Raw genomic sequence first — 23,908 nt, forward strand, 5'->3', positions numbered from 1 at the left:
ATACTTGTGAACTCATCATGGTCACCCCTGTTTTCCGGCAGTCGGTAACGTACTTCCCCGCAGTCTCCCTCTGTAGTCCGTCTGGAAGTAGCGCACAGGTGATCCACGTGCGCGCACACAGCAAAACAAACATACACGGTATACCTACTGTGTTATCGGTGCATATACGAAAAAGAAGCCCGAGCGCGGGGTCGATAAGAGAGTATAGCGCCAGTAGGCCTCCTTCCGATCGTACGTTATAAGTATATACGCACACATGCGCGAGCTTTTTATCGCGAATTGCAACAGTAGCACACTACCCCCTCTACTCTCCGAGCAGTCGTCGAGCCCGTCTCGCGAATATCACCCTTGGCTTTAGTTATATATCGCTGAATTTTATCCGCCGGTTACCAGACTATGTGCATAATATGTGCATAATCCATTAAGCTGGACACACGCAACCGATCGCGCGCGCGCGCGTCGCGCGTTATGACTCGAAATCACAAGCTCGCCGGCCATCTGTTCCAGTATAAGTAGTGCTTGATTCCCACTCCATCTCAGTAGGTACTTACTCAGTAGTCGAACCGGTCGCGCTAGTTGCTCCGCTTTGTGTTTTCTGCACTGACGCTGAGCTTATCGGATCAGCTGCACTATATATTGCTCCACTGCTCCGTTTTTCACCGCGGAATGACGTCGGATTAAGTGCAGTGAACTGCTGCAGTGCTGACTGGATAGGCCTACACTGCTGTTGCAGAGCTTTCTGGAGAGGGAGAGAGAGAGAGAGTGATTTCAAGCTTGGGACTCGGAGTTAGCAGGCATGTGGCTGTCCACCGCTGAGGCTTCCTCCTTGGGAGCTGAGGAGGTTGCTGGACGACTACAGGTTGATATCAGGACTGGATTATGGTGGGAAGAGGCTGATCACAGGAAGCAGCTTTTTGGGCACAATGAACTTAATCTCAAGGAGGAAGAACCAACGTGGAAAAAATATGCTGAACAGGTGAGTCATTGGCTGTTTGTACACTTGCTGTATACTTTTTGCTCTTTCTTATTTTATTCTTGTATGTTGCAGTTTAAGAATCCACTGATTCTGCTCTTGCTGGGATCAGCTGTTGTCAGTGTGTGCATGAAGCAATTTGATGACGCAATCAGTATCACGGTTGTGCGTAAATCATCTTATTTTCTATGCCTTTGTGCGGACATTTGTTTCAATAGCAATTCTCTTTTCAGGCTATAATAATAGTGGTCACAGTGGCATTTGTTCAGGAATACCGTTCCGAGAAGAGTCTTGAGGAACTGAGTAAACTTGTACCACCTGCCTGTCACTGGTAATGTACAGATACTTTGCATAAATCTAATAGACAATAAATATTAATGTTTCCATTTAATGTTATTTCTGTGGGCTTTTAGCTTGAGACAAGGCCGACTGGAAACTTTTCTTGCCCGAGACCTTGTACCTGGAGATGTTGTTTATTTGAACATTGGAGATAGAGTTCCTGCAGACATTAGATTATTCGAGGCCATTGATTTGGCTATTGACGAAAGTAGCTTTACAGGGGAGACTGAGCCGGCCAACAAATCCACAGCTCCACTATTAAAAAGTAACGGGCACAATGCTAAGAAAAATATTGCCTTTATGGGCACTTTGGTTCGCTGTGGAAATGGCAAAGTAATTTAATTTTTATTCCAAAATCCTTTCAGCATAAATCTTTGTATTAAAACTTATTTACACTTACTTAGGGTATTGTTATCAATACTGGTGCCAAGAGTGAATTCGGAGAGGTCTTTGCCATGATGCAAGCCGAGGAGGCACCAAAGACACCATTGCAAAGGAGTATGGACATTTTGGGCACACAGCTTTCGTTTTATTCTTTCTGCATCATCGGAATCATCATGTTGCTAGGCTGGATTCAGGGCAAAGCTATCCTTGAAATGTTTACCATCAGTGTCAGTCTGGCAGTTGCAGCTATTCCTGAAGGCTTGCCCATAGTTGTCACAGTTACTCTTGCACTGGGTGTCATGAGAATGGCTAAGAGAAAAGCAATCGTTAAAAAATTGCCAACTGTGGAAACATTAGGTAATTTCCAGTACCTTAATTCAACCCGAATTCATATTCTGTTTCTAAAGTTTAACATTTAACTTGTACTAGGTTGTGTAAATGTGATTTGTTCCGATAAAACTGGTACTATTACTAAAAATGAGATGACTGTTACAATTATTGTTACTTCTGAAAGCTATGTCGCGGATGTTACTGGTGCTGGCTACAATGCTGTAGGAGAAATAAAATTACGGAAATGTGATAATGTTGAACTTGCTCGGGCAGCTATTAGCAACATGCTAGAAGTAAATAACACTTTAAAATTATAAGTACAAGTAAATAATATGAATGTTTTTCTAAAAATAATTTTTCACAATTATTTTAGGTCGGATGTGTTTGCAACAATGCCATCATTCAAAATGATACCCTATTGGGTCAACCAACTGAAGGTGCTTTATTAGCAGCTGGTATGAAAAATGGCATGTATAGTGTAGCAGACAAATATCTTCGCCTTCAAGAATATCCTTTCTCTTCAGAACAGAAAATGATGGCTGTCAAATGCACTGCAAAGTATGGAGAGGTAAACTTATTGCTAATCCTTATTCTCAACCACGTGTAATTTAATGAATGTAAGCAATTAATCTGTGAATTTGTGCATTAACTAGCAGAATAGACAGGAGGTGTTCTTTGTTAAAGGAGCTTTAGAAAAAATTTTGCCACAATGTACAAAATATTCTGTAAATGGACAATTATATTCTCTTACTCAAAAGAAAGAGCAGGAGTTTTTTGCTGAAGCCTATGAAATAGGACAACGCGGTTTAAGAGGTATCTATAACACATCTTTAATATGTTGAAGTAAATCTCATAGATTCTAACGAATTTTATTTTCAGTTATTGGTTTAGCACGAGGTGTGTCTTTGCAAGATCTTGTTTATGTAGGCCTAGTTGGTATTTGTGATCCACCAAGACCACATGTACGGGATGCAATTACCACGTTGATGTCAAGTGGTGTAAGAATTAAGATGGTTACTGGAGATGCTAAAGAAACTGCTGCTGCTATTGGTAAGTCCCATTATCATGGAAAATTCCGCGAATGTTCATATAGCTGCTGTGTTATAATACTGCGGTGTATGTTTCTTTTAGCTAATATGATTGGATTGGATGTGATGCACACTAAACTTATCTCTGGAGATGAAATCGATTCTTTGACAGAGCAACAATTGGAGGATAGAATAAATAATGTCAGTGTATTTTATCGAGTAACTCCTAAACACAAATTATGTATCGTGAAGGCGTTGCAGAAAAAGGGAAATATCGTTGGAATGACGGGGGATGGCGTTAATGACGGAGTAGCACTTAAGAAAGCAGACATTGGAATAGCAATGGGCATGAATGGAACTGATGTCTGCAAAGAAGCAGCTGACATGATCTTAGTGGATGATGACTTTCAGACTATTATAGCTGCCATAGAAGAAGGCAAAGGCATATTTTACAACATCCGTAATTTTGTACGATTTCAATTGAGCACAAGTATCGCCGCTTTATCTCTTATAGCACTTGCTACGCTAATGGGAATACCCAACCCACTTAATGCTATGCAAATTCTTTGGATCAATATAATTATGGATGGGCCACCAGCTCAAAGGTATGTCGTTACGGAGATACGCAACGAGTTACGTTACCTTTGGCAAAAGATGATTAACTATTGAATTTCCATTTTTATTGCAGTTTGGGAGTTGAACCCGTAGATAAGGATGTCTTGAAGCAGAAACCGCGAAATACGAAGGAACCGATGATTACGAAGCATCTTATTGTTAACGTTTTGCTGTCCGCAGCTATTATTATTTTAGGAACACTTTGGGTCTATAATCGGGAGATGACCTCAGGCGGTATCACCGCTAGAGATACAACCATGACTTTTACATGTTTTGTATTTTTCGATATGTTTAACGCATTGAGTTGCCGATCTCAAGTAATTAAAGATTTATTTTTTAATAGTCTTCAAACATTTATATCTGCACGTTATATTTTGAAAATTTCTGTTTTCAGACCAAGTCAATTTTTACAATCGGTCTGTTGAGCAATAAGATGTTTTTAGTGGCTGTAACTTTGTCGGTTGTGGGTCAAATGCTGGTCATTTATTTCCCTCCATTGCAGAGAATTTTCCAAACTGAAGCGTTATTTATGAAAGGTAAAAATATCGATCCCTCTCAGATGGTAGTAATACATGTAGATGGGTGGATAAATACGTCTTTGCTGTTTTTCAGATCTCGTATTTTTGGTCGCGTTAACCTCAAGCGTCTTTATTATTAGCGAGTTGAAGAAGCTTCTGGAGCGCCAATTGATAAAGCGACGAAGCGCCAGTCAGCGTTACATAAAATCCGAAATGAACTATGTATGACAGTCGGATGAAGGTGATGCGGCCACAAACGAAACAATCAAAACGCGCGAGGAATAGCAGCAGCAGCCGCTGGAACGTTTCTAATTGATCAAAAACGTCGGACTGGTTTTTCTGCATTTTTCCACTGAACTTTTTATTCCTTTACATTCCTGCAATCATGTGAAAACGTGCTATTTGAATATCAATTTTTCTACATTGTCTTACATGTAATGTAGAGTTTTGCATGAGTGCCATCGTGACTCCCTTACTTACGATGCTGGTTTTACACACTTTGAGAAACAAAAAGAAGAATATCAATGTCGTGATTTATACTAACATCCATTATCACTGCTCATCTTTTTATACCATTCTATAATCTCACCTAGATCAATTATTGAATGAAGAAGCAATATGCGGTTAATATTAATGTAGTCAATGGTGCTTTTATACCGTCGTTATAGTCCGCTATATAACGTGGTCTTTAGGATATATTAAGAGTAGAAAATTTTGAAATTCACATCCAATTATTGCTTCAAGTTTTTATTTCAAAAATATAACAAATTTTCGTATAATGTTCGCGCACTAAGGTATTTACAATCATAAATATATATTATTATTCACAAATGTTTGATATTTTTGAATGAAAACTTGATAACACGTTTAAGATAATATATATTTAAAAAACAAACAAACACATGCATACAAACAAACAAAAAGTCACTACTAGTCGTAACGTCAAGTATTTCTATTTATCAATCCGATGACTCTCTAAGTGTGATTAAGCGAAAGTAGGACATACTTATAAACTATCGGCTGAGCTCGTGAACATTATAACGCGTTCTCTTTCGAAAAAAAAATGTGTCGTACGAGATAATGAGTCTGCGCAGAGTTGTCAGTCATTGCAGTATGTATAACAGATCTAATGTATGCCCTCGAGTGCGCTGTAGGTCTTGTACTGATATAGCTGCGGTCCTCCGTAGCCATAGAGAAGGCGACCTTTACCATTCTCGTCGTAATAGGGATAGCGATACTGTGGTCTGTAAGAAAAGCGCACAACACGATGAGTTGGGAGTGTATAACAGCGACGAGATGTACATCCGCGCGATGCGAGAGAAACACGCACGTCACTTACCTTTCGAAATACTGGAAATTCGGCGCCCGTGGTTGCGCAAACGTAGACTCGCTCGGCATCACGTCCTGCGAAAGTATTACGAAAACGATGGCGGCTAGACACTAGAAAATGTCAAGAAATTCTTATATCGTTATATATTAAAGAAAGCAACAAGATCAATTTAATAAATGTATACACTCTGAACTGATAATGTCTCTTCGATATGTCAAATTATTCACAGCTTGCTTTTTGTGCGAAATCGAACCTACCAGTGCCAACTTTGCCATGACGAACTGTCAATCGCTGCAGGTGCGAGAGAAAGACAAAAATAGAGAGATCTGTACGCGGATTGACTCCGAACTGTCGTGTCTTCTCGTCGAGAGAAGGACGAGGCTTCTCGAAAAGGAGGAGGTGTCGACTGGGTGGGAAAATAACGGATATACGCGAGTCCGAGACGGAGAAAGTTGACCGTCGAGTGGAAGTACCTCTACTCCAACTGCTGTGATTCGCTGCACGTATGCACGGTTCACTTTCTCCTAGGCCATACATCTGTATGTTACTACTCGCTCTGGTATCGAGTCAAGGTTCGGCTGTGCGCAATTTTCGCCCTGATGTAATCGGAAGAGCACAGGCTTTTCGTAATAATAACGCGAATCTCGTTCTGTTTTATTTTCTAAGCTTTATTGTAATACATTATAACTATTTCTATACATATTTTACATCTATGGTACAAAACAGATAGGATCAGTTGAATGGTCAACTCTCGTAGCCCAAACCTAATCGCGCGATCGCTGTTTCACCGAATCTCCCGTTCTGCTGTTCGTAATGTGCCCTCTTCTGCTTTCCAGCATCCGGATCGAAGTTCCACGTGGATTTCTGCAAAAACAACATTTGCGTTATATAAAGAAAGCAGCCAGTTCGCAGAAGCTTTGAGATTGTATTTGCCTAAAGCATATTATTGTAATTATTGTTGACTCTGATATAGTTGCTTTATCGTTGTCAAAATGACGCTTTGCAAACAGGATTAGTCTGATGACGGCATCATTAACTGTACGTGAGCGTTTATTTCTTACAGATAAGAGTCTAATTGTGGGCCAACCGATTGCGATAACGTTGAATTACCATATAGTTTGGGCTACCTTTACTTTTTATTAACAAATAAAAAGTACACGGAAAAAATTTCCATAGTCATATAGCGAAAATTGTAATCACCTCGTGGATGGTCGGGATCCCGGCGATGTTCGACTGCACGAGGTCGTGCACGAGATTCCAAAGTGGCCCGGCCGAAGCGCCGCTCCATACCAGTAGATAGGACACCTGCGGAATGTCGAGAATGTTATCGAGTCATTGCGATCGTCATAGACATCGCGCGTGTCCTTACCAAAAGGAAGTTCACCGCGACGCTCATGACGGCTTGTGTATGATGTGTTGATCCTGATAAGTATTTACGTGCGCGCACTGGCTGTCTTCGTTGAATAATAACAAGCGACTGCTTTCGTGTCAAAAAAACGCGAGGCTGAAAGTGAAAGCTATCTTCCACTTTAGCGCCTGGACTCTGCTGGCCGCGCGTTGCCCTCTACGTCTCGTATTGGCATAGTGACGACGATGATGTGTAAATCTCTAATCCGAGGTGTAATTAGGCTTTTTTCTGACACGGGTGACGATAGTCTGAATAATATTTAGTATTTGCATATACGTGGTATGACAGAGATGAGAATCCTCTTTTTCGCTATCTTTACGCGTTAATAACTTTCATGGTTACTATTCTTTTCCTTAATTTTTTTAAAAATATAGTAACAAGAGTTAAAAAGCATTAGAAGCTTCCGTTTGAACGTAAACCTTGGTACTTATATTTAAAACAAGATAGAAAACAGACTGTGGTTTTCCCAGGAAATTACATTATTACTTATATCATATCGTACTAGGAATAATAATTTCAAGTCATTCAGTTTTCTATATATGAGAGAACCTATTATGAGATAAATACACCGCGTTTCCCGGTATAACAATCAGTCACATGTCGATACCCATTGCTCGTTCAAACTATTTAATTAGCTCATAGACAGTTTAAACAAATTTTATTTCAATATTGCTTCTTTTAAAAAATGTTTTTTTTTACTAAATAATGTCATGCGTAATACGCGATTCACATTTAGCTAACGCTGATATATGGTCAAATCAATTTAATCAATTATGAATAAGTCATTATACAATAGGTACGTTTATAGTGCCCAAATTTTAACATAATCCACATCCAGAGAAGTAGCGCCGCTTTGCCAAGTTCGGTACCAGGTATCAGTCGCGTTGTAAAAGTGGTACAATGCCTGTAAAAAATTTATAATCAAAAGTAGTATCTTAGTCTGTTACGTTATTAATCGATAAAAAAATTCGCAAATAAGCTCACCTTGGCTTCGACATTTCGCCAAGGCTTGGTGTAACCACGGCTCTCAGAGTTGTCGGGAAACTCCGATAATCCACCAGCGGCAAGACCCAGAGTCAGATAGAACTGCCAAAAAAAAAAAAAAAAAAAAAATACATTAGCGTCACACTTCAAAGCACTGTATACAGGTAGCTTAACCGAATATTCCTCTCACCGGCGTATCCCTGGGCAAATTAACGCGCTTATCTTGGTAACCTTGTCCGTCAACTTTCAGAACGATCCTATCCGGGCTCCAAATCAACTCGTACACGTGATAGTTATCGGACCACAATTGCCTGTTGTACTTCGTCCCTCTGTTAGCGTCGATGTGGTCCTTGGGGTTTTGCGGATCCAGTTCAGTGACACCGCCCCAAAGGATGTGTCCACTGATGTCGGTTCCATCGCTGCGTCTGAGCACCGGATTACCAGCGGATGACGCGATTCGAATCTGAAGCGTCTCCATGGATGATCCTTCGTAGTTGTTCACAGGTTCGAGAAGCAACAGAGGATAGATCCAGTCGCCGCGTGGGAACTTCGCTCTGATTTCGATTCGACCGTACTCGAAGTTGATGGATTTCTTGGTGTTGATCCGACTGGAGGACACAGGTGGCAGGATGTACCAGCCTCGAGCTTCGCGGAAACAGTCGGTCGTCGTATAACGTCCTGTGCACCTGGAAATTTAATCGTCGTTATTCGCGATTCTTCTCACTATAAAGGCTTAAGTTAGGAGTTGCTGTGTATACTTTGCCAACGTGAGGTTGCCCTCGCGGACGAAGATGTCACCATACTCGTTCTTCATCAGTCTAGGGTTGATCTTCAGTCCGTTTTCGACTCTCAAGTTCTCGTGCGAATCACGATAAACGGTGAATTCGTAGTCCTTGCAACAAAAACGATCGTGAAAATAATATGGTAAAAATATTGATATGACACAATAATAGTGTCTTACGGGTGACCCAGAGAACCGCTCAACCACAGTCCACTGCATCCTCCTCAACTGGGCGAGATCTCTGAAGTCTTCCTTGAAAAGAAGCTGTCCAGCACATGGATGTCTACTACTGCTACCTGCTGGATCGAACAACTTCGTCGTCGAGTACACACACGGCTGGAGACCATTGTTCCCACTATCGCCATTCTCATCTGGTTCTATCCTCTGACCCTTGTAATCGTAGAAGTCTGAAAAATCCGCAAATTCGTTTTATCTACCAATCTACGATTTTAAAAAAACAGTTTAAAAATACCTGTGACTCTGTGTTCCTGGTTGATGAGATTGTAGCCGAGTCCGTTGTAAACAACGTGTATCCAGTAGTAAATAACATCGTTCTTCTTCAGCCTCGTGCTTCTGTCCTCGTAAGTCCAGCGGCCGTTCTTCTCTCGCACCACATCTCGGGCTATGGTGCCAGCCTCCAGTCCGATGAATTCGTCATTGAACTTCACGTGAAAGGCTACCAGGGAAATCCCCGGTTCGTCTAAAAATGTTCGTAAATAGCAATTGTTAACACTTTGACCTTCCGCGGTTATTACAGAATTGCTATACAGGTGCACAGCTTACCTGGTATGGAAATGCGGATGCCATTGGGCTTGAGCGGCTCTACCAGAGCCTCCGGAGGAACATACTGAGCACTCGTGAGATGCGCCGATGTCAGAACCAGTAGGAAAAATCGAAGAGACGATAGAGTAAACATATCAGCTATATCCTACACTTGTAACACTATACTGTATAATTGACACTTTAATTATGTGTACGTATGAAGGCCGTGTGTATCTGCTGTGGTAACGGCGCCACAGAGACTGATTTCACGCGAGCATCTTCCGTATAATTTATGTATGGCTCGTCGCTCTCGGTATGTGTGATTTTTCTTATCGAAGCGAGTCTCAAGAAGAGACCGCGTAGGAGAGGGAGAGATGCGAGCGAAGAAGTAGAAGCGCAGAATATGTTGTATACGTCGAGACCCTGACCCCGCTAGCTTCCGTTTTGATGTAGCTTATATATTTTTTGATACAGGTAGGCAGCTATATTGGAATCGTGTGTACTGTGGAGTTTGGTATCTTCTTTGGCGCTTGTCGTTGTCTTCGCGCGTCATAGGCGGGAGAAACGACTTTTTCGCGTGTTTCTCTACTTTTAATGAATCATTTAGATTTATGGCGCTGATGGATTGTACTATCCAAGAGTTAAGCGTGTAAGCACGATTTTTAAAAAATAAAAAGGAAAAAACGTTCATTTTTTTTAAAGCTTGAAAAAATTATGAAAATTCATTCAGCTTGATTAAAATGATTTCTGATGAGAGACCGCGCGCTGATAATTTATTCCTCGAAACGTCGGGATCTAACTAATATTAAATCTCGTTTGCAATTCGCTCAAGATTTATAGCGGCTTTCTAAATTTCGTTTTCAAACACAATATTCCGTGAACGAGAGATAACGTATAGTGTGTGAAACGTTTAAAATGTATTCTGCATTTTCGTCAATCAGCTGCAGCTTATTAATCTTCTGCATTTGCAAAATAATAGATTTTCGTCCGAATTTCCGATACCAATGTTTGTGGAGAACACGAAGGAAACAATGTGTAAAATAATTATAGGACGTTAATTTATAATTTAAAATATTAACTAAGAGAGCGGGAACGTTACAAAGGCTTTTTTGTTATTGGAATCGGTCTTTCATCATGCAAATGAGCTTGCGGCCGAGAATTATCTTACACAGATGAGTGTATTGTTCCGCAAAAATGATGAAAAATACCGTATACAGATTTTTTACTCATTACTATTTTTAGCATGGGTATTTGTGGATAAAACGTAGTTGCTTTGTTAAGAGTTCCACGTGAGTTTTATTTGATATAATTATGCGTAAAAAGTGATTAATAAACTATTATTATAAAAGTACTCTACTGTTTTCTGTGTTCGGATTAGCAGCGTAAATTAAGAGATCTTTGAAAGTTTCAAAGTCTAGATCTTGAATAATGTGCACATTTGGTTCATTCGACGCGAGATCATCAATTACAACTTGCCCTCTTGTTTTCAGACCATTAAGTTCTATATCAACATGGTGTAACGCTAGATCCTTAGCAATGTCAGGCCTGAGCAAAACACCAGCTAAAAGTGCATCGCAGGGTCTATAATTCAATGTTCGCTTTTTGCTAGTTTTGTATTTACCACTATCGATTGTATTAATGAGTTCTACCACAGGAGTGTCTATTTTGCCGAATACGTTGTCTCTCCATTCCTACAGGATAAATATGACATTGTTATAAAATTTTCTAAGTCACTGCTTCTAAAATATATAACTTACATGAGTAATATTCGATCTCATGCATGTTCCTAAGGGCAATAACCACATCTTCTTTGCTGCAAAATTCATAACTATATGCACACTCTCTGGGTCAGCAAAAAAGTTAAAGTCTACTTGTGATGATAGGCTACCTGCAAGAGCTATAGAACAATATGTTAAAATTTTCTTTATTAAAAAAAATATTAAATAAAGATTGATAGAATAAAAATTGCATTTACCACATAGATTCCCGCCCATGACTAAGAATTTTTTAACGTTTTTCGCGAAATCTGGATACATTCTCACAGCGATAGCAACATTAGTTAAAGGCCCAAGACCAAGCACTGTTACTTCACCTGCAAAAACAACAGTTGAGTAATAATTCAAAAAGAAAAAAAAATAGTGCGAATACCAGGATATTTAGCCGTTATCCTATGCAACGCGCATACGGCGTGCTCTTCTTTGAGTTTACTGATATCAGGCTTATCAGTATAAACATCGCCGAATCCATCGGAGCCGTGATGAAATCCATGACGTACAACTATCCGTGCACTTTCTGTTGACAATAGTGCAGAATCTGCGCCTTTATGCACTGGTATCTATAAATTGCAAAAGTGAAACTATATCGCGATCTTATAAGGTGTAGAATAATAAAATATACGAACAATTATTTTTTACTAACATCCAAAGCATCGCAAACACGTAGAGTTCTGAAGACATTGTTTACTACGTTGTCAACGTACGTGTTACCGGTAACGCAAGTAATTGCCAGTATTTCAATTTTCTTTTGTTTATGGGCGGCTATCAACAATATCAAAGCCAAGGCATCGTCGGTTCCAGCGTCACAGTCGACAATAATTTTTTGACATTCCATTTCTATGACCTGCACTTTTCGTATGAATTGCACAATGATTTCACTATGACGGGGTGAATAATTTATAGACGTAAAAATATTGAAAAAGAAATTTACAACGAAACGTCGGTGCAATTTACACGACATACTCTTTCGCTTGCGAACTAAGCATAATAGAAATTATTATCAGGCACTGGTCGTTAAACTTCAACCTTATCTTGTGATCCGCCAGCGTAATTGTCAGCGCGCATATCTGTTACATCTAATAATAAAGTATAAAAAAATTAGTTTTGGAGCAAATCTAGACGGTCGTATTCGATGATTTTTTTTTTAAATTTCCTAATCAATAGGGACATACGTGCACAAAATTGTATTCAATATCATTTAAAACTTATCAATTAAAACTTTTAAATCAATGTTTTGCCGCCAAAGCAAGTTTGCTTACTAAATCATAGTATTTTATGCAAATTTGGTTTATGTTACGTTATATACCTATACCTATAAGTAGTTACAATAAATAAATAGTCGGTAATAATGCGGCGCGAAATTTGAATTTTTAACTTAGTCAAACAGCTGCAGTTGCTCCAAAAATGACCATCTTTACGGTGCACTCATCTCACATTCAATAGGTTTTCTAATCTATTTTTCATGAATAAACAATATTTAATCAATAACTCATCGAGTCTTTGTAACTCTGAATTTTGCTAATTATAATTTTATAAAACTTATTTTAAAATATGCTTAAATAAAACCAGATTCTTTTGAAACAATCTTTAAATATATTTTTCACGTGCATTTAATTTACAACAATTTTCAATTATCTAATCTAGTAGCCTGATGCACCAAGCGACCTAGCTCTCAATAAAAAAAAACTTACGCGCGGCGGTGGCGATTCCATACGGCGGCGGCTCCACGTCAACTATATCAAAAACCTAACCTTAATTACAGTTATAGTGTGTGCGCTGTCCACCGCTGTATGAGCTCTGTTTCACGACAGAAAGCAAGAGAAGCTGGAGTAACTTAATTAATGTCGTGATACAAATGTACTTATTTATTTAGATAGTTTTTAATGAAAAATTTGTAAAAAATTTACACACACACGCACTCCGCCAGTGCTAAAGCGTACTTATTTCGAATATTTATTTTAGAAACAATTGCATTTTATGCTCTTCCTTAAGAATCTCCTGAAGATTCCTTTGGTATTAGTTTATTTTACAAACAAAATAAAATGCAGTGGACTTTATGGATTTTTGTGATATGTTGTTGTGGACTTAACAACGTGCAGTCCCAGGAACGAGTTGCACCTGGTGTACCGCCACAGCATTATCAACAGGTTGGTTAGATGGTCAAAACAATTATTAACATATGTTTGTACAATAAGTACTTTTTCAATCAGAAATAATTGCAAACATTTGTACAAATGATTGTGAATATCTAAATTGCTGTAGTACTTGCTTACCTTGTCGCAATTTTAAGATTAGACAATTATTTCTGTCAACTTTGCATATAAATAACATTGTTTACTGTACTTATTAGTTTATCTTGAATGGTTCATGAACAAGTTCTTAAACTAAAATCAAACTAAAATTTTTAGCCTCATCATGGTCAGAATATGCACCAGATGCCTCAGCATCAAATGCCTCAACAGCAAATGCCGCAACATCAAATTCCTCAACATCAAGTTCCTCAACACCAAGTACCCCAACATCAAGTACCCCAACAACAGGTATTTTTTCTCTTGACATATTCAGAATTCGAAACAATATTGATCTATTGAGTGTATACAATTTAAAAATTTCCTATTTATTTTAGTATCAGCAACAGGTACCGCAGATGCAACAACAACCTCATATGCAGCAACAAGTACCTCAAATGCAACAGCAACATGTACCAGTTCAACAAATCCCTGAAGGACATGGACATGGACATGATCATCATCACGGCCAACAGCAACAAATATTAAATGCTGCAAACATTGCACAAGAAAAAGCGTAAGTATAGTTGGTATATGATTCTTTCCTTCAGAATTATGGTATTAAAATTGATTATTTCTTTTTCCAACAGGCACATTGCAGAACATTTAGATGTTCCAATGGACACAAGTAAAATGACTGAGCAAGAATTACAGTTTCATTATTTTAAGATGCATGATGCTGACAACAACAATAAACTTGATGGCTGTGAATTGATTAAGTCTCTCATTCATTGGCACGGTAAACATATGAAATATTATCCTAAATTCAAATGCTCATATACCAAGGTCGTCAATGCAACATACTAATTAATTTATTTTAATATAATATTTTACAGAGGAAGGAAACAAGGATCCTAATCATGGTGCCGCTGCGGGTGAGAAAATATTCCAAGATGATGAGTTAGTGACATTGATTGACCCTATTCTTGATATGGATGACACAAATAAAGATGGCTACATAGATTATCCTGAATTTATTCAGGCCCAGCAGAAAGCTGCATCTCCAACCACTCGTCAATAAAAGTTTTATAAATAACATTAATTAAAAATTGCAATTTTTTAATTGTGATTATTAAATTTGTTACATTTTGATATATACAAAAATATATTAAATAAATTTACATTAAATTTGTTAGAAACGTGCTATAGTGAATTTTTTAATGCAGTTTATCTGAATTGTTCGATATGGATCAAGTGAATTATTTTTATGTAATATAAATCAGAAAAAAATATAGTTTACATAAAAAAAAAGAAATTTTAATATTTGCTAAAATACTATTTAAGTAATTATTAATTCATGATGACACAATGTTCTCACCTGTACATAAATACTGTATATTTAAATTTTATGTTAATAAGAGCACACATTTTGATTAATCTGCACGCATTTGTAATTCCTGAAATTTGTACGAGATTTTTTTTATTACATTAAGTTTTTAAAATTAATTCAGTTGTAAAATAAATACTTTAACTCCTTCTGAAATCAGCCGACGTGTTATCATGTTAGAACAGGTGCATATGCACTATAAAGCATTAATCGCAAACTATGGAAGCTAACGTGCCCTTTTAACGTCTTCTTGATGTATATAAGTATATACACACACACATAACGCGAACATCTGTTGCATATATAGATACAACTAACCTTTAAGTACATTTATAAACATACTTACCGGTAAAGTTGTTTCCGGCACTTCGGCCTTCGGCCGAATTTAAATGTTCTATGAAAAATTAAAGAAGATATATAACTAAATCGTAAGAAATAATGGAAGAACCTCATATAGGTATAGTATACATACAATTGCTCATTATTCATAAAATAATTTGAGTAATAATAATACGAAATTTTCGCATGATCCAAACGAAACTTTTTTTAGATAATGAAATGTTTTTGAGCACTGGGTGTTCTAAGTTAGACTCATTTTTGAGAGGTGGATTGCCTCGTAAGGGAATAACTCAAATATATGGAGAATCTGGTACAGGAAAAACCCAATTGGCCCTTCAATTTTGCCTTTCTGCACAAATTCCCAAAAATTCAACAGATGTTGGAGGTATTGTCAAACAAATAAGAAAAAATATTACAAATATTTTAAACTAGACTTAAAATATTAAAATAAATGATTTCAGGTGTTGCTTATATTTGCACAGAAGCAGCTTTTCCATCCAGCCGTTTACATGAATTATTTAAAAAGTCCCCTTTGGTGAAGGACTATGCTATTTCAAATGAAAAGATATTCATCGAGCATATTTCAAATACTGTAAGATTCCAAAATTATCAAAACTATTTAATTACACGTTTTAAAAAATCAGTATTATATAATTTATATTTTTTAGGAGGGTCTAGAGGATTGCATTTTTCAACCTGATAGACTTCCAACACTTTTATCCATGCACAAAATCAAATTACTCATCATAGATTCCATAGCAGCTACTTATAGAGTAGAGTATGATTTAATGAATGTAAAAAGTAGAGCTAAAAGCTTAAGAAAAGTAGGCTATCAATTGCAAAAATTATCAAAAATTCACGAAATGGCTGTTGTCTGTATAAATCAGGTAATATCAACATTTTTTAGGTACCAAGTTTTTTTAATAAAATATACAAATTTTAAATTGCAATTCTGTACATAATTAAGCTGTATAAAAGCGTTAAAAAAATGTTTGTACTTGCACAGGTAACTGCCATGATGGGAAACAATTACACAGAAAACCTTTCCTGTAAAGAACAACCTTCTCTTGGGATAACTTGGGCCAGTATGGTCACTAATTCTTTTTACTTGTACAAAAAGTTCAATCGTCGATATCTTTTCATAACTGGATCCCCTTATTTACCACGTAAAAACATTGAATATGAAATTATTGAATCTGGTATTATTGGAAAGGATCCTTAGAAAACCTTAGATACCAGCTGCAAGGTCTTTAATATCAGAAAATGCACTCTCATCCAAGAGTCGTACAATCGTGCTAGGTCTCCACTGATTTTCAGGGATTGATGAACAAAATGGATCATTCGTTTGTACGTCCAAATTCTCTATGCTATTATCTATAATTAATCTGTAAATATTTGTAGGATATATAATTTATATAAAACTAAGTCAATTAACTTGTACATTACAGTATTATAATAAGTAAAAAAATAATATTTTACCTAAATGCATGGAGAAACGTCCTATGAGGTTTAGTATCAGTTTTACCACTGTAAGTATAATCTCCTACAATTATATGTCCTATATGAGCACAATGTACTCTAAGTTGATGCCTTCGACCAGTTTTAGGATATAATAGAACTTTTGTTACTGGTCTGTCATCAATATATCCTTTTTCAAGAACTAGCAAAGCAGTACAAGATTTTCTTGCTTTTTCACAGAAGTCATCATCTTTAGTGCACATTTTGCGATTTCCATTTAACTCTCTAACATCATGTCCTGCAATTATTAGTTTAAATTTTAATTTAAAAATCCAATCATAACTTTTTAAATAATTCTCAGTACCTATTGGTATGTCAATCACCATTGAATATTTATCAATATGACCATGTACAAGAGCTAAATAATATTTTCGTACAGTCCTTTCTTCAAATGCTGATGAAGCAGCCTGAGCAGACTGTTTATTCAAAGCCAAGCACATTACACCACTTGTGGCATAATCTAGTCGATGAACGAAATAAAATTCATGGTATAGATTTGGGTTGACTAAATTTGGAAACATCTCACGGATTATTAATTGAACACTCTTCTAGAAAAATTTGCATATCAATAAAAATTTTCATTCGTCATTGATATAAACACATAGTATATAAAATATAAAATACTACCTTTACACTAGGATTATTGCTGTTTATAACCATATCATATGGTTTGTTAACTATCAAAAAATTATCACTTTGGTGAAGTATCTCAATATAATTACACTCAACATTTTTTGTTAAATTTGTTTTTAAGAATGTGAAAATGTAATTATAAACATTACTTGCTACATTGGAAATACTTTTTAAGTATTCATAAAATTGAGAAACGAAAAACATTTTAGAAAATTTATTTATTTATACGTCAACTATGCATTTTAGAGTTAAAATCGATAACTTTTCCATATAACCTAAGTAAATTATATTATTTAAGCTTGAAGAAGTAAATTGATCTAAGTTTTCAAAATACGCTTTTGTTTTCTAAAAAAACCATCAAGGCATTTGTTGTTCATTGAAAACGGTTTGGAAATTTATTCTGCTATCCGCATGCAATACATAAACAGTATAGACACATCATATAAGGATATAAAGTACACTATATCCATATATATGATACAGCGACCGATGCGCGCGTCTGTAGCAGAAGACAAAAATGCAGCGCACGAAACACGTGTGAAGTCGTAGATTTGTATATTCGGTATTAACTTCCAAAATCTAACAAATAATTGGCCCACTGCTGTTGAAACTAATCTATGATCTAAAATATTAATATAACAATTTCTTTATAGGTTACATATTTATTTTCACGAGTCGTCGGGTTATTTATATAATGACGTAAAGCTTACGTTATAAAGGTCTTGCAAAGATAAAATGTATATAACCTCATTTTTATGAAACACTACATATACATTATAGATTATAAGTGACATCTTCTGAAGAAGCTTTTGGTACAGCTTAACTTTATTGTTATATGTAAAATTAAGGGCCCATTAACTGTAAAAATGATTTATGTTTGATACAGAAAAACAAAATGCTGCCATCCAAGACACGTCATTTTGAGATGCTTCTTCATAGAAGTAGAGCCTTGTCTCAAAAAATAAATAATAAGTAAGTACAAGAACTATGTCAGTGTTGAAAAATGTGTACATTTCTACAAAATTATTTATTTTGCTTCTAGTCGAGTGGCGAGTATTGGAATAAATTTGATGCAACCTATGCGAGGCAAGAAAGATGATAGTAATCCTAATATTTCATCATTGTTTCGGCCAATACCAATTAAACCAAATCCAGATGATATCAATGTAGGAGCAGAACTTACTACAGCTTTAAAAAAGTCTGATTTATTGAAAATTCTTAACTCTTTTATGTTAAAAAAAGAAGTTCGAGCATTAGCAATAGAATATGGTTTGGACAGTATGTTTTATTCTATACTAGCAACACAGATTACTTAGTAATTATAATAATAATTTATAATATCTAAACAATTTATATTCTTGTTACTAGAATATCTTTGGCAAGAAGCATCTACTAGTTTTCGACGATATTGTATTGAATCAGAGACTCTCCCAGTGGATCTACATGTTGTGGTATGTGATATACTTCAAGGTGTTGGAAATATAACAGATATATTTCCGTACTTTATGCGACATGCGAAAGAAATTTTTCCTCACATAGATTGTATGGATGATTTGAAAAAAATCAGTGACCTGAGAACACCAGCTAATTGGTAACTATATTTTCATTTTTATATATTTTCTCATATCATTTATCAGAGTATTCTTGATTTAAAAAATAACTTTCTCTATATAGGTACCCTGTAGCAAGAGCTATAACTAGAAAAATTATTTTTCATGCGGGACCTACGAACAGTGGTAAAACATACCATGCCCTCGAGCGTTTTATGTCTGCTAAAACTGGCGTATATTGTGGTCCTTTGAAAATGTTGGCTACTGAAGTTTATAATAAATCTAATAAAAATGTAAGTGTATCTGTAATTTTGATATAATGTTTTGAAAATCAAATCCAGCTGAATTTTTGGTATATTATTTTTCCATTCAAGGGGACACCATGTGATTTAGTCACAGGAGAAGAAAGGAAATATGCTAAAGATGAAAATAATCCTTCAAACCATGTGGCTTGTACAGTTGAAATGATGAACCTTAATCATCCATGTAAAACATTGAGCTAAATCTTACTAAATAAATAAATATGTATTTATTAATACAAAACATGTGATTACAGGTGAAGTGGCAGTCATAGATGAGATTCAGTTGATACAAGATCCAGGAAGAGGTTGGGCTTGGACAAGAGCTGTTTTGGGTATTCCAGCAAATGAGATACATCTTTGTGGCGAAGTAGCAGCCATTGATTTAGTAGGTTTTATTATTTAAATTAGTTAAATCAATGACAATTTATTGCAAGATTTTGTAGTTTTGTTCTATCCATGTCATAGTATTTACACATGATAAAGTAATATTACTTTGAACAGATCCAATCTTTGTGTGCAACTACCGGTGAAGATGTTGAAGTTAGAAAATACAAACGTTTGACAGAACTTGAAATAGAAGATGCTGCTCTTGGCACACTAAGTAATGTCCAGCCTGGTGACTGCATTGTTTGTTTTAATAAAAACGATATTTACACTGTATCTCGAAATCTTGAACAAAGAAATATGGAAGTGGCTGTGATATACGGAAGTTTACCTCCTGGAACAAAACTCGCACAAGCGGCTAAATTTAATGATCCTAATCATCCTTGCAAGGTTTTAGTTGCAACTGATGCTATAGGAATGGGCTTAAACTTGTAAGCATCTAAAAATTCTGTGCATTTATGTTTAAATAGAGATATCAATGTATTTTTGTTTATGCAATAGGCACATTCGCCGGTTAATATTCTACTCTTTAATAAAACCGTCGATAAATAAGAAAGGTGAAAGAGAAATGGACACTATATCTGTATCTTCTGCTTTGCAAATTGCTGGTAGAGCAGGTAGATATGGAACACAATGGGAAAAGGTAAGGCTCTCAAAATATCTTACAATCGCCGTAGTTTGCAAAGAAACAAGATTAAAAAGATTTTTTGCAGGGATTCGTGACTACTTTTAAACCAGAAGATCTTCCAACACTGAAGAGTTTACTTAGTCAATCTCCAGATACTATTACACAAGCTGGTTTACACCCTACAGCAGACCAAATAGAATTGTATGCTTATCATCTACCAAAGGCTCCTTTATCCAATCTTATGGTAAGAAACTATTTGATATTCTTTCAACATTTTGGTCTAATGATTTTAATGTTTGATCATATTTTAGGATATTTTTGTTTCACTTTGTACAGTTGACGATTCAATGTATTTTATGTGCAATATTGACGACTTTAAATTTCTTGCCGATATGATTGAGCATGTTCCTCTTCCATTGCGAGCTCGATACGTTTTTTGTTGCGCTCCAATCAATAGAAAATTACCGTTTGTTTGCACGATGTTTTTAAAGTTTGCAAGGCAGTACTGTAAAAATGAACCAATTACGTTTAATTGGCTCTGTTTGCACATTGGTTGGCCATTAACCTCACCAAAGACATTGATAGATCTCGTACATTTAGAAGCAGTATTTGACGTGTTAGATCTATATCTTTGGCTAAGGTAGGAAGGAGTTATAATCAGTTAAATTCTGATTTAATTTTTAATATTGAGTAATCATTATCCTTTAGTTATCGGTTTCCTGACTTATTCCCTGAACCCAACATGGTACAAGATATGCAAAAAGAACTTGATTCAGTCATTCAACAAAGTATATTCCAGTTGACCAGGCTTCTTAAAAATTCAGAATCAGGTAGATATTATACTTAATTTAATATTATAGTTTTTTTTTTGTATTTTCTTCATATATGCTTTTGTATTAAAGGCTTAACAAGCGCAGTATTCAGTACTATTGATGAAGATAATTTTGAATTAAACAAGCAGAAAAATAATTATTTAAGAGGTATAGTTTGATTGTTTCTTTTTTCGCAATTCATATTTGACAATTTTATTACTTATCTACTACGTATTTCTTCGTTCATACTAGAACCACCAGCAGAAGAATCTGTTCCACCAATTTCCTACAAAGGAAAATTGACCGAAAGATTGTTAGCTCAAGGACTGTTAACTCCAAGTATGCTCCAAGAATTGCAACGGGAATGGACGGTTAGTTACAGAGTACTTATAGGAAAATGAAAATTCTATAACACACACATTTTTTACAAAAAATTCACTTTAATTTCAGAAAAATAATAAAATCGACGAAAAAGATCGTACATCAAGAAGAAAATTTACAAGAAAGCCCAAATAATACACAATAATTAATATTTGGGCTTAATGTTTATATATCTATGTACAAATTTGCAAAGGCTAAATGATGTAAAAGTACATTCATGTATTTTTTAAAGAAAAAAGCCTATGTTGTAAAATATTGTTCTAATTTTTACATTTGTTAACTTAGAAAAGATAATTTTACATAAAATATAATAATGATCGACTTGAATCAGTCTTTGAACTATGCATAAACTTATTTTTATGTTGACTAATATAGTAATTTACAAATTAAATTCTATATGATAGAATTAAAATTTTTAATTTATTATCTAAGAATCATGTTTTTCCCTTTAGATAACGACAAATTAGAAAAAACGATAGTATTTTACACGTTTTCATGTTTGGAACGTTATTATCTCGTTAACAAAATCTGCAATACATTTTTTCTAGTTTGCTTAAAAAAAAATTAATATTTTAATTTTTGCATAATTACATGAACCATAATAGTCTTTACTTTTGTTACGACTTTTTTCTTCTCATTAAAGAGGCACATTGTAGACAAGTTGTCTGATTTTCACTTAAAATCATTGAACATTGACTATGTCTCCATGTACTACCATCAAGAGTAACTACAGCTTGATTACTGTTCTCTACAAAATTTTCACCTAGGATACCTACAAACATGATTAATATGTAGTATAAATTATTTAAATCTATAACTATCAGACAAAAAATTTCCTTCAAACAATTTACCTGGGCATATTGACATTTGATCAAAATCTTTTATAAATTCTTCTATATCAGCTAAAGCAGTAACCACTTGATTTCCTCCAGTTTTCCAAATTTTAGCTATGTTGATTTCTTTATCAAAGACTCCACATCGCAGGATCATGTTATTGCTTAGAAATATCTTTTTTTCAAGATAAGGCATTCCTGTGCTCGAAATATTCATACAACAATATATTACAGTAGTATCATGTTCTTTAGAAACCAAAGATGTAAACCAACTGCTGGGCAAAGATACTTCATTGTACATTTCTATAAAATCTTCAAAAGACAGTGTATTATCACAATAAATAATCTCTTGTGCAAGATGAACAGGCTCATAGTCACTTTTATTCAAGTTTTCATTTATATCATCCATATTATCTTTTAGGATCGCAAATTTTTCTGTTATCGCGGCATCATGCCAATTCATTGATGATACCATATCTTCACTTAGGATATTAGAATCTGCTTTCTTTAGTCCTTTTTTGACTTTGATGTATGTTCTTTTAGGTACATATGTCACAATAGTCTCTGTATTATCAAGATCATCTAAGGGTTTATTACTTTTGTTCTTTTCCACCTCAATGTCATTGACTTGAATATCTGCATCATCATCTGTACAATCAACTAACATAATTTCTTGATTTGAGGTGTTTCTATCATTGAGTTTCTGTCTCTTTGATGTTCTTGTAGGATTTGTTTCAATTTCCAGTTCTTCTGGCTCTTGCGAGTCTTCTGGTATATATTCATAAATTTCATCTTCGAGATTGCAATTTAAACTTTCATTTGATGCTTCTTCAGATTTGTGTACTTTACTACTACTATCAAGATCTTTCTTTTTTGGCTCTATGAAATATTTCTTACCATCTAAAATAATGCCATTTTTCTGCGTTTCAGAAGTAGTGTCATTAACAGAATTATTTGTGCTGTCAAGCGGAACAGGAACAGCTCCAGGTCTCAATCTACATTTCTTGTATTTAATCTATAAATAATGAATAATTTCAATTAAGCAAGTATGTATAAGGAAACATGAGAATTGAAAAATACTTAACATTAGATTATACTTACTGTAATGACGTGTGGAGGAACTCCACTGACCCAGTGTGTAATAATATCATCTTTTGTGAAATGTTTGCTACATACATACGTATCCTCATTGACAGTATAGTCCTTGATTTTTATTGCTTCTTGCCATAACCGCCGAATTTCCGGATCTTTTGGCGCCGAAAAGAAACTGTACGTATTTTTATAGTTTTTACTTTTACACATGATACATTTCCTTGTCATTTTAGAAATTTTAAATATTCTTCCAAGTAGAGTAACAATCAACCACGTTTTTGTACAAATCTACGCAAATCATCGCTTTATTTTGTTATTAGTTGGGCAACATTTTTTCTACATTTTTCAAATAAAATACATCTTGAACCACAGGTTATATTTTTGATGCCGAAAAATCCATTTATAACCAATACGTAAACATGGAACTATCATGCATGGGTTATCATCCGTTAGTTAAGTATATGCGCGAATTTACAGAAAGAAACGGGAGGACATGGCATCTGTCGGTCGACTTGCAAAAGCTGTTTTATGTTTACATGTATATCTGTAGATACATAAACATAATATAGATATACAACCCGCAACGTATATGCT

General features: G+C 35.4%; 10 protein-coding genes across 17 annotated transcripts; 4 read left to right on the plus strand and 6 right to left on the minus strand.

Moving 5' to 3' along the window:
• The first annotated feature begins 180 nt into the window (after window positions 1–180).
• LOC100123968 (calcium-transporting ATPase type 2C member 1) lies at window positions 181–5,716 on the plus strand. Of its 3 annotated transcripts, none has more exons than XM_031931471.2 (13): window positions 482–976; window positions 1,049–1,138; window positions 1,207–1,304; window positions 1,387–1,645; window positions 1,717–2,053; window positions 2,126–2,319; window positions 2,400–2,594; window positions 2,680–2,839; window positions 2,906–3,076; window positions 3,158–3,659; window positions 3,743–3,986; window positions 4,064–4,205; window positions 4,282–5,709. In XM_031931471.2, the coding sequence occupies exons 1-13, from the start codon at window positions 797–799 to the stop codon at window positions 4,413–4,415; spliced, it is 2,706 nt and encodes a 901-aa protein (XP_031787331.1). In that variant the 5' UTR covers window positions 482–796; the 3' UTR covers window positions 4,416–5,709. The 3 variants fall into 3 exon arrangements, with proteins under 3 accessions (XP_031787330.1, XP_031787331.1, XP_003426720.1); XM_003426672.4 differs by having other exon boundaries at window positions 539–976; window positions 2,683–2,839; XM_031931470.2 differs by having other exon boundaries at window positions 181–976; window positions 2,683–2,839; window positions 2,906–3,659; window positions 4,282–5,716.
• LOC100114944 lies at window positions 5,042–5,792 on the minus strand. Its single transcript, XM_001608173.5, has 3 exons — window positions 5,775–5,792; window positions 5,527–5,627; window positions 5,042–5,431 (listed from the first exon to the last, which is right to left on the minus strand). Exons 1-3 carry the CDS (start codon window positions 5,790–5,792, stop codon window positions 5,314–5,316), a joined length of 237 nt encoding a protein of 78 aa, XP_001608223.1. The 3' UTR covers window positions 5,042–5,313.
• Window positions 5,793–6,164: 372 nt separating this feature from the next.
• Window positions 6,165–7,451, minus strand: LOC100680177. Its single transcript, XM_003426499.5, has 3 exons — window positions 6,887–7,451; window positions 6,718–6,822; window positions 6,165–6,381 (listed from the first exon to the last, which is right to left on the minus strand). The coding sequence occupies exons 1-3, from the start codon at window positions 6,911–6,913 to the stop codon at window positions 6,262–6,264; spliced, it is 252 nt and encodes an 83-aa protein (XP_003426547.1). The 5' UTR covers window positions 6,914–7,451; the 3' UTR covers window positions 6,165–6,261.
• Window positions 7,452–7,567: 116 nt separating this feature from the next.
• Window positions 7,568–9,714, minus strand: Gnbp1-2 (gram-negative bacteria binding protein 1-2). The gene is made up of 7 exons (NM_001161677.1): window positions 9,474–9,714; window positions 9,163–9,390; window positions 8,871–9,097; window positions 8,668–8,801; window positions 8,100–8,595; window positions 7,910–8,011; window positions 7,568–7,829 (listed from the first exon to the last, which is right to left on the minus strand). The coding sequence occupies exons 1-7, from the start codon at window positions 9,604–9,606 to the stop codon at window positions 7,728–7,730; spliced, it is 1,422 nt and encodes a 473-aa protein (NP_001155149.1). The 5' UTR covers window positions 9,607–9,714; the 3' UTR covers window positions 7,568–7,727.
• A 1,009-nt stretch (window positions 9,715–10,723) lies between these two features.
• Window positions 10,724–15,073, minus strand: LOC100123966 (inosine-uridine preferring nucleoside hydrolase). 4 transcript variants are annotated; one of them, XM_031931481.2, is made up of 7 exons: window positions 14,982–15,073; window positions 14,834–14,912; window positions 11,871–12,303; window positions 11,601–11,787; window positions 11,428–11,544; window positions 11,210–11,349; window positions 10,724–11,143 (listed from the first exon to the last, which is right to left on the minus strand). In XM_031931481.2, the coding sequence occupies exons 3-7, from the start codon at window positions 12,186–12,188 to the stop codon at window positions 10,793–10,795; spliced, it is 1,113 nt and encodes a 370-aa protein (XP_031787341.1). In that variant the 5' UTR covers window positions 12,189–12,303; window positions 14,834–14,912; window positions 14,982–15,073; the 3' UTR covers window positions 10,724–10,792. The 4 variants fall into 4 exon arrangements, with proteins under 4 accessions (XP_031787341.1, XP_008207407.1, XP_031787342.1 ...); XM_008209185.4 differs by lacking the exons at window positions 14,834–14,912; window positions 14,982–15,073 and adding an exon at window positions 12,919–13,006; XM_031931482.1 differs by lacking the exons at window positions 14,834–14,912; window positions 14,982–15,073 and having other exon boundaries at window positions 10,729–11,143; window positions 11,871–12,076; window positions 12,159–12,880.
• LOC100123963 (sex-determining region Y protein) lies at window positions 12,907–14,957 on the plus strand. Of its 2 annotated transcripts, XM_008209190.4 has the most exons (6): window positions 12,907–13,084; window positions 13,190–13,374; window positions 13,636–13,767; window positions 13,854–14,032; window positions 14,106–14,254; window positions 14,352–14,957. In XM_008209190.4, exons 2-6 carry the CDS (start codon window positions 13,270–13,272, stop codon window positions 14,534–14,536), a joined length of 750 nt encoding a protein of 249 aa, XP_008207412.1. In that variant the 5' UTR covers window positions 12,907–13,084; window positions 13,190–13,269; the 3' UTR covers window positions 14,537–14,957. The 2 variants fall into 2 exon arrangements, with proteins under 2 accessions (XP_008207412.1, XP_031787345.1); XM_031931485.2 differs by having other exon boundaries at window positions 12,907–13,374.
• A 93-nt stretch (window positions 15,074–15,166) lies between the features above and the next one.
• LOC100286827 (X-ray repair cross complementing protein 3) lies at window positions 15,167–16,621 on the plus strand. Its single transcript, XM_003426497.4, has 5 exons — window positions 15,167–15,299; window positions 15,393–15,566; window positions 15,643–15,773; window positions 15,850–16,068; window positions 16,188–16,621. The coding sequence occupies exons 1-5, from the start codon at window positions 15,281–15,283 to the stop codon at window positions 16,401–16,403; spliced, it is 759 nt and encodes a 252-aa protein (XP_003426545.1). The 5' UTR covers window positions 15,167–15,280; the 3' UTR covers window positions 16,404–16,621.
• On the minus strand, window positions 16,081–17,763 carry LOC100123958 (RNA pseudouridylate synthase domain-containing protein 1). Of its 2 annotated transcripts, none has more exons than XM_008209192.4 (4): window positions 17,327–17,762; window positions 17,004–17,247; window positions 16,661–16,937; window positions 16,081–16,566 (listed from the first exon to the last, which is right to left on the minus strand). In XM_008209192.4, exons 1-4 carry the CDS (start codon window positions 17,534–17,536, stop codon window positions 16,410–16,412), a joined length of 888 nt encoding a protein of 295 aa, XP_008207414.2. In that variant the 5' UTR covers window positions 17,537–17,762; the 3' UTR covers window positions 16,081–16,409. The 2 variants fall into 2 exon arrangements, with proteins under 2 accessions (XP_008207414.2, XP_016841283.1); XM_016985794.3 differs by having other exon boundaries at window positions 16,185–16,566; window positions 17,004–17,244; window positions 17,327–17,763.
• Window positions 17,764–17,776: 13 nt separating this feature from the next.
• LOC100123955 (ATP-dependent RNA helicase SUV3 homolog, mitochondrial) lies at window positions 17,777–21,761 on the plus strand. Its single transcript, XM_031931472.2, has 16 exons — window positions 17,777–17,894; window positions 17,986–18,144; window positions 18,219–18,304; window positions 18,375–18,610; window positions 18,701–18,923; window positions 19,007–19,175; window positions 19,257–19,368; window positions 19,439–19,569; window positions 19,686–19,999; window positions 20,070–20,211; window positions 20,282–20,440; window positions 20,508–20,836; window positions 20,905–21,026; window positions 21,099–21,176; window positions 21,261–21,379; window positions 21,459–21,761. Exons 3-16 carry the CDS (start codon window positions 18,228–18,230, stop codon window positions 21,522–21,524), a joined length of 2,277 nt encoding a protein of 758 aa, XP_031787332.1. The 5' UTR covers window positions 17,777–17,894; window positions 17,986–18,144; window positions 18,219–18,227; the 3' UTR covers window positions 21,525–21,761.
• LOC100123952 lies at window positions 21,429–23,797 on the minus strand. Its single transcript, XM_016985789.2, has 3 exons — window positions 23,324–23,797; window positions 22,241–23,237; window positions 21,429–22,161 (listed from the first exon to the last, which is right to left on the minus strand). The coding sequence occupies exons 1-3, from the start codon at window positions 23,540–23,542 to the stop codon at window positions 22,007–22,009; spliced, it is 1,371 nt and encodes a 456-aa protein (XP_016841278.1). The 5' UTR covers window positions 23,543–23,797; the 3' UTR covers window positions 21,429–22,006.
• Window positions 23,798–23,908: the final 111 nt, after the last annotated feature.

Source organism: Nasonia vitripennis, chromosome 5 (assembly GCF_009193385.2).
Source record: "Nasonia vitripennis strain AsymCx chromosome 5, Nvit_psr_1.1, whole genome shotgun sequence".
Classification (NCBI taxonomy): Eukaryota; Metazoa; Arthropoda; class Insecta; order Hymenoptera; family Pteromalidae; genus Nasonia; species Nasonia vitripennis.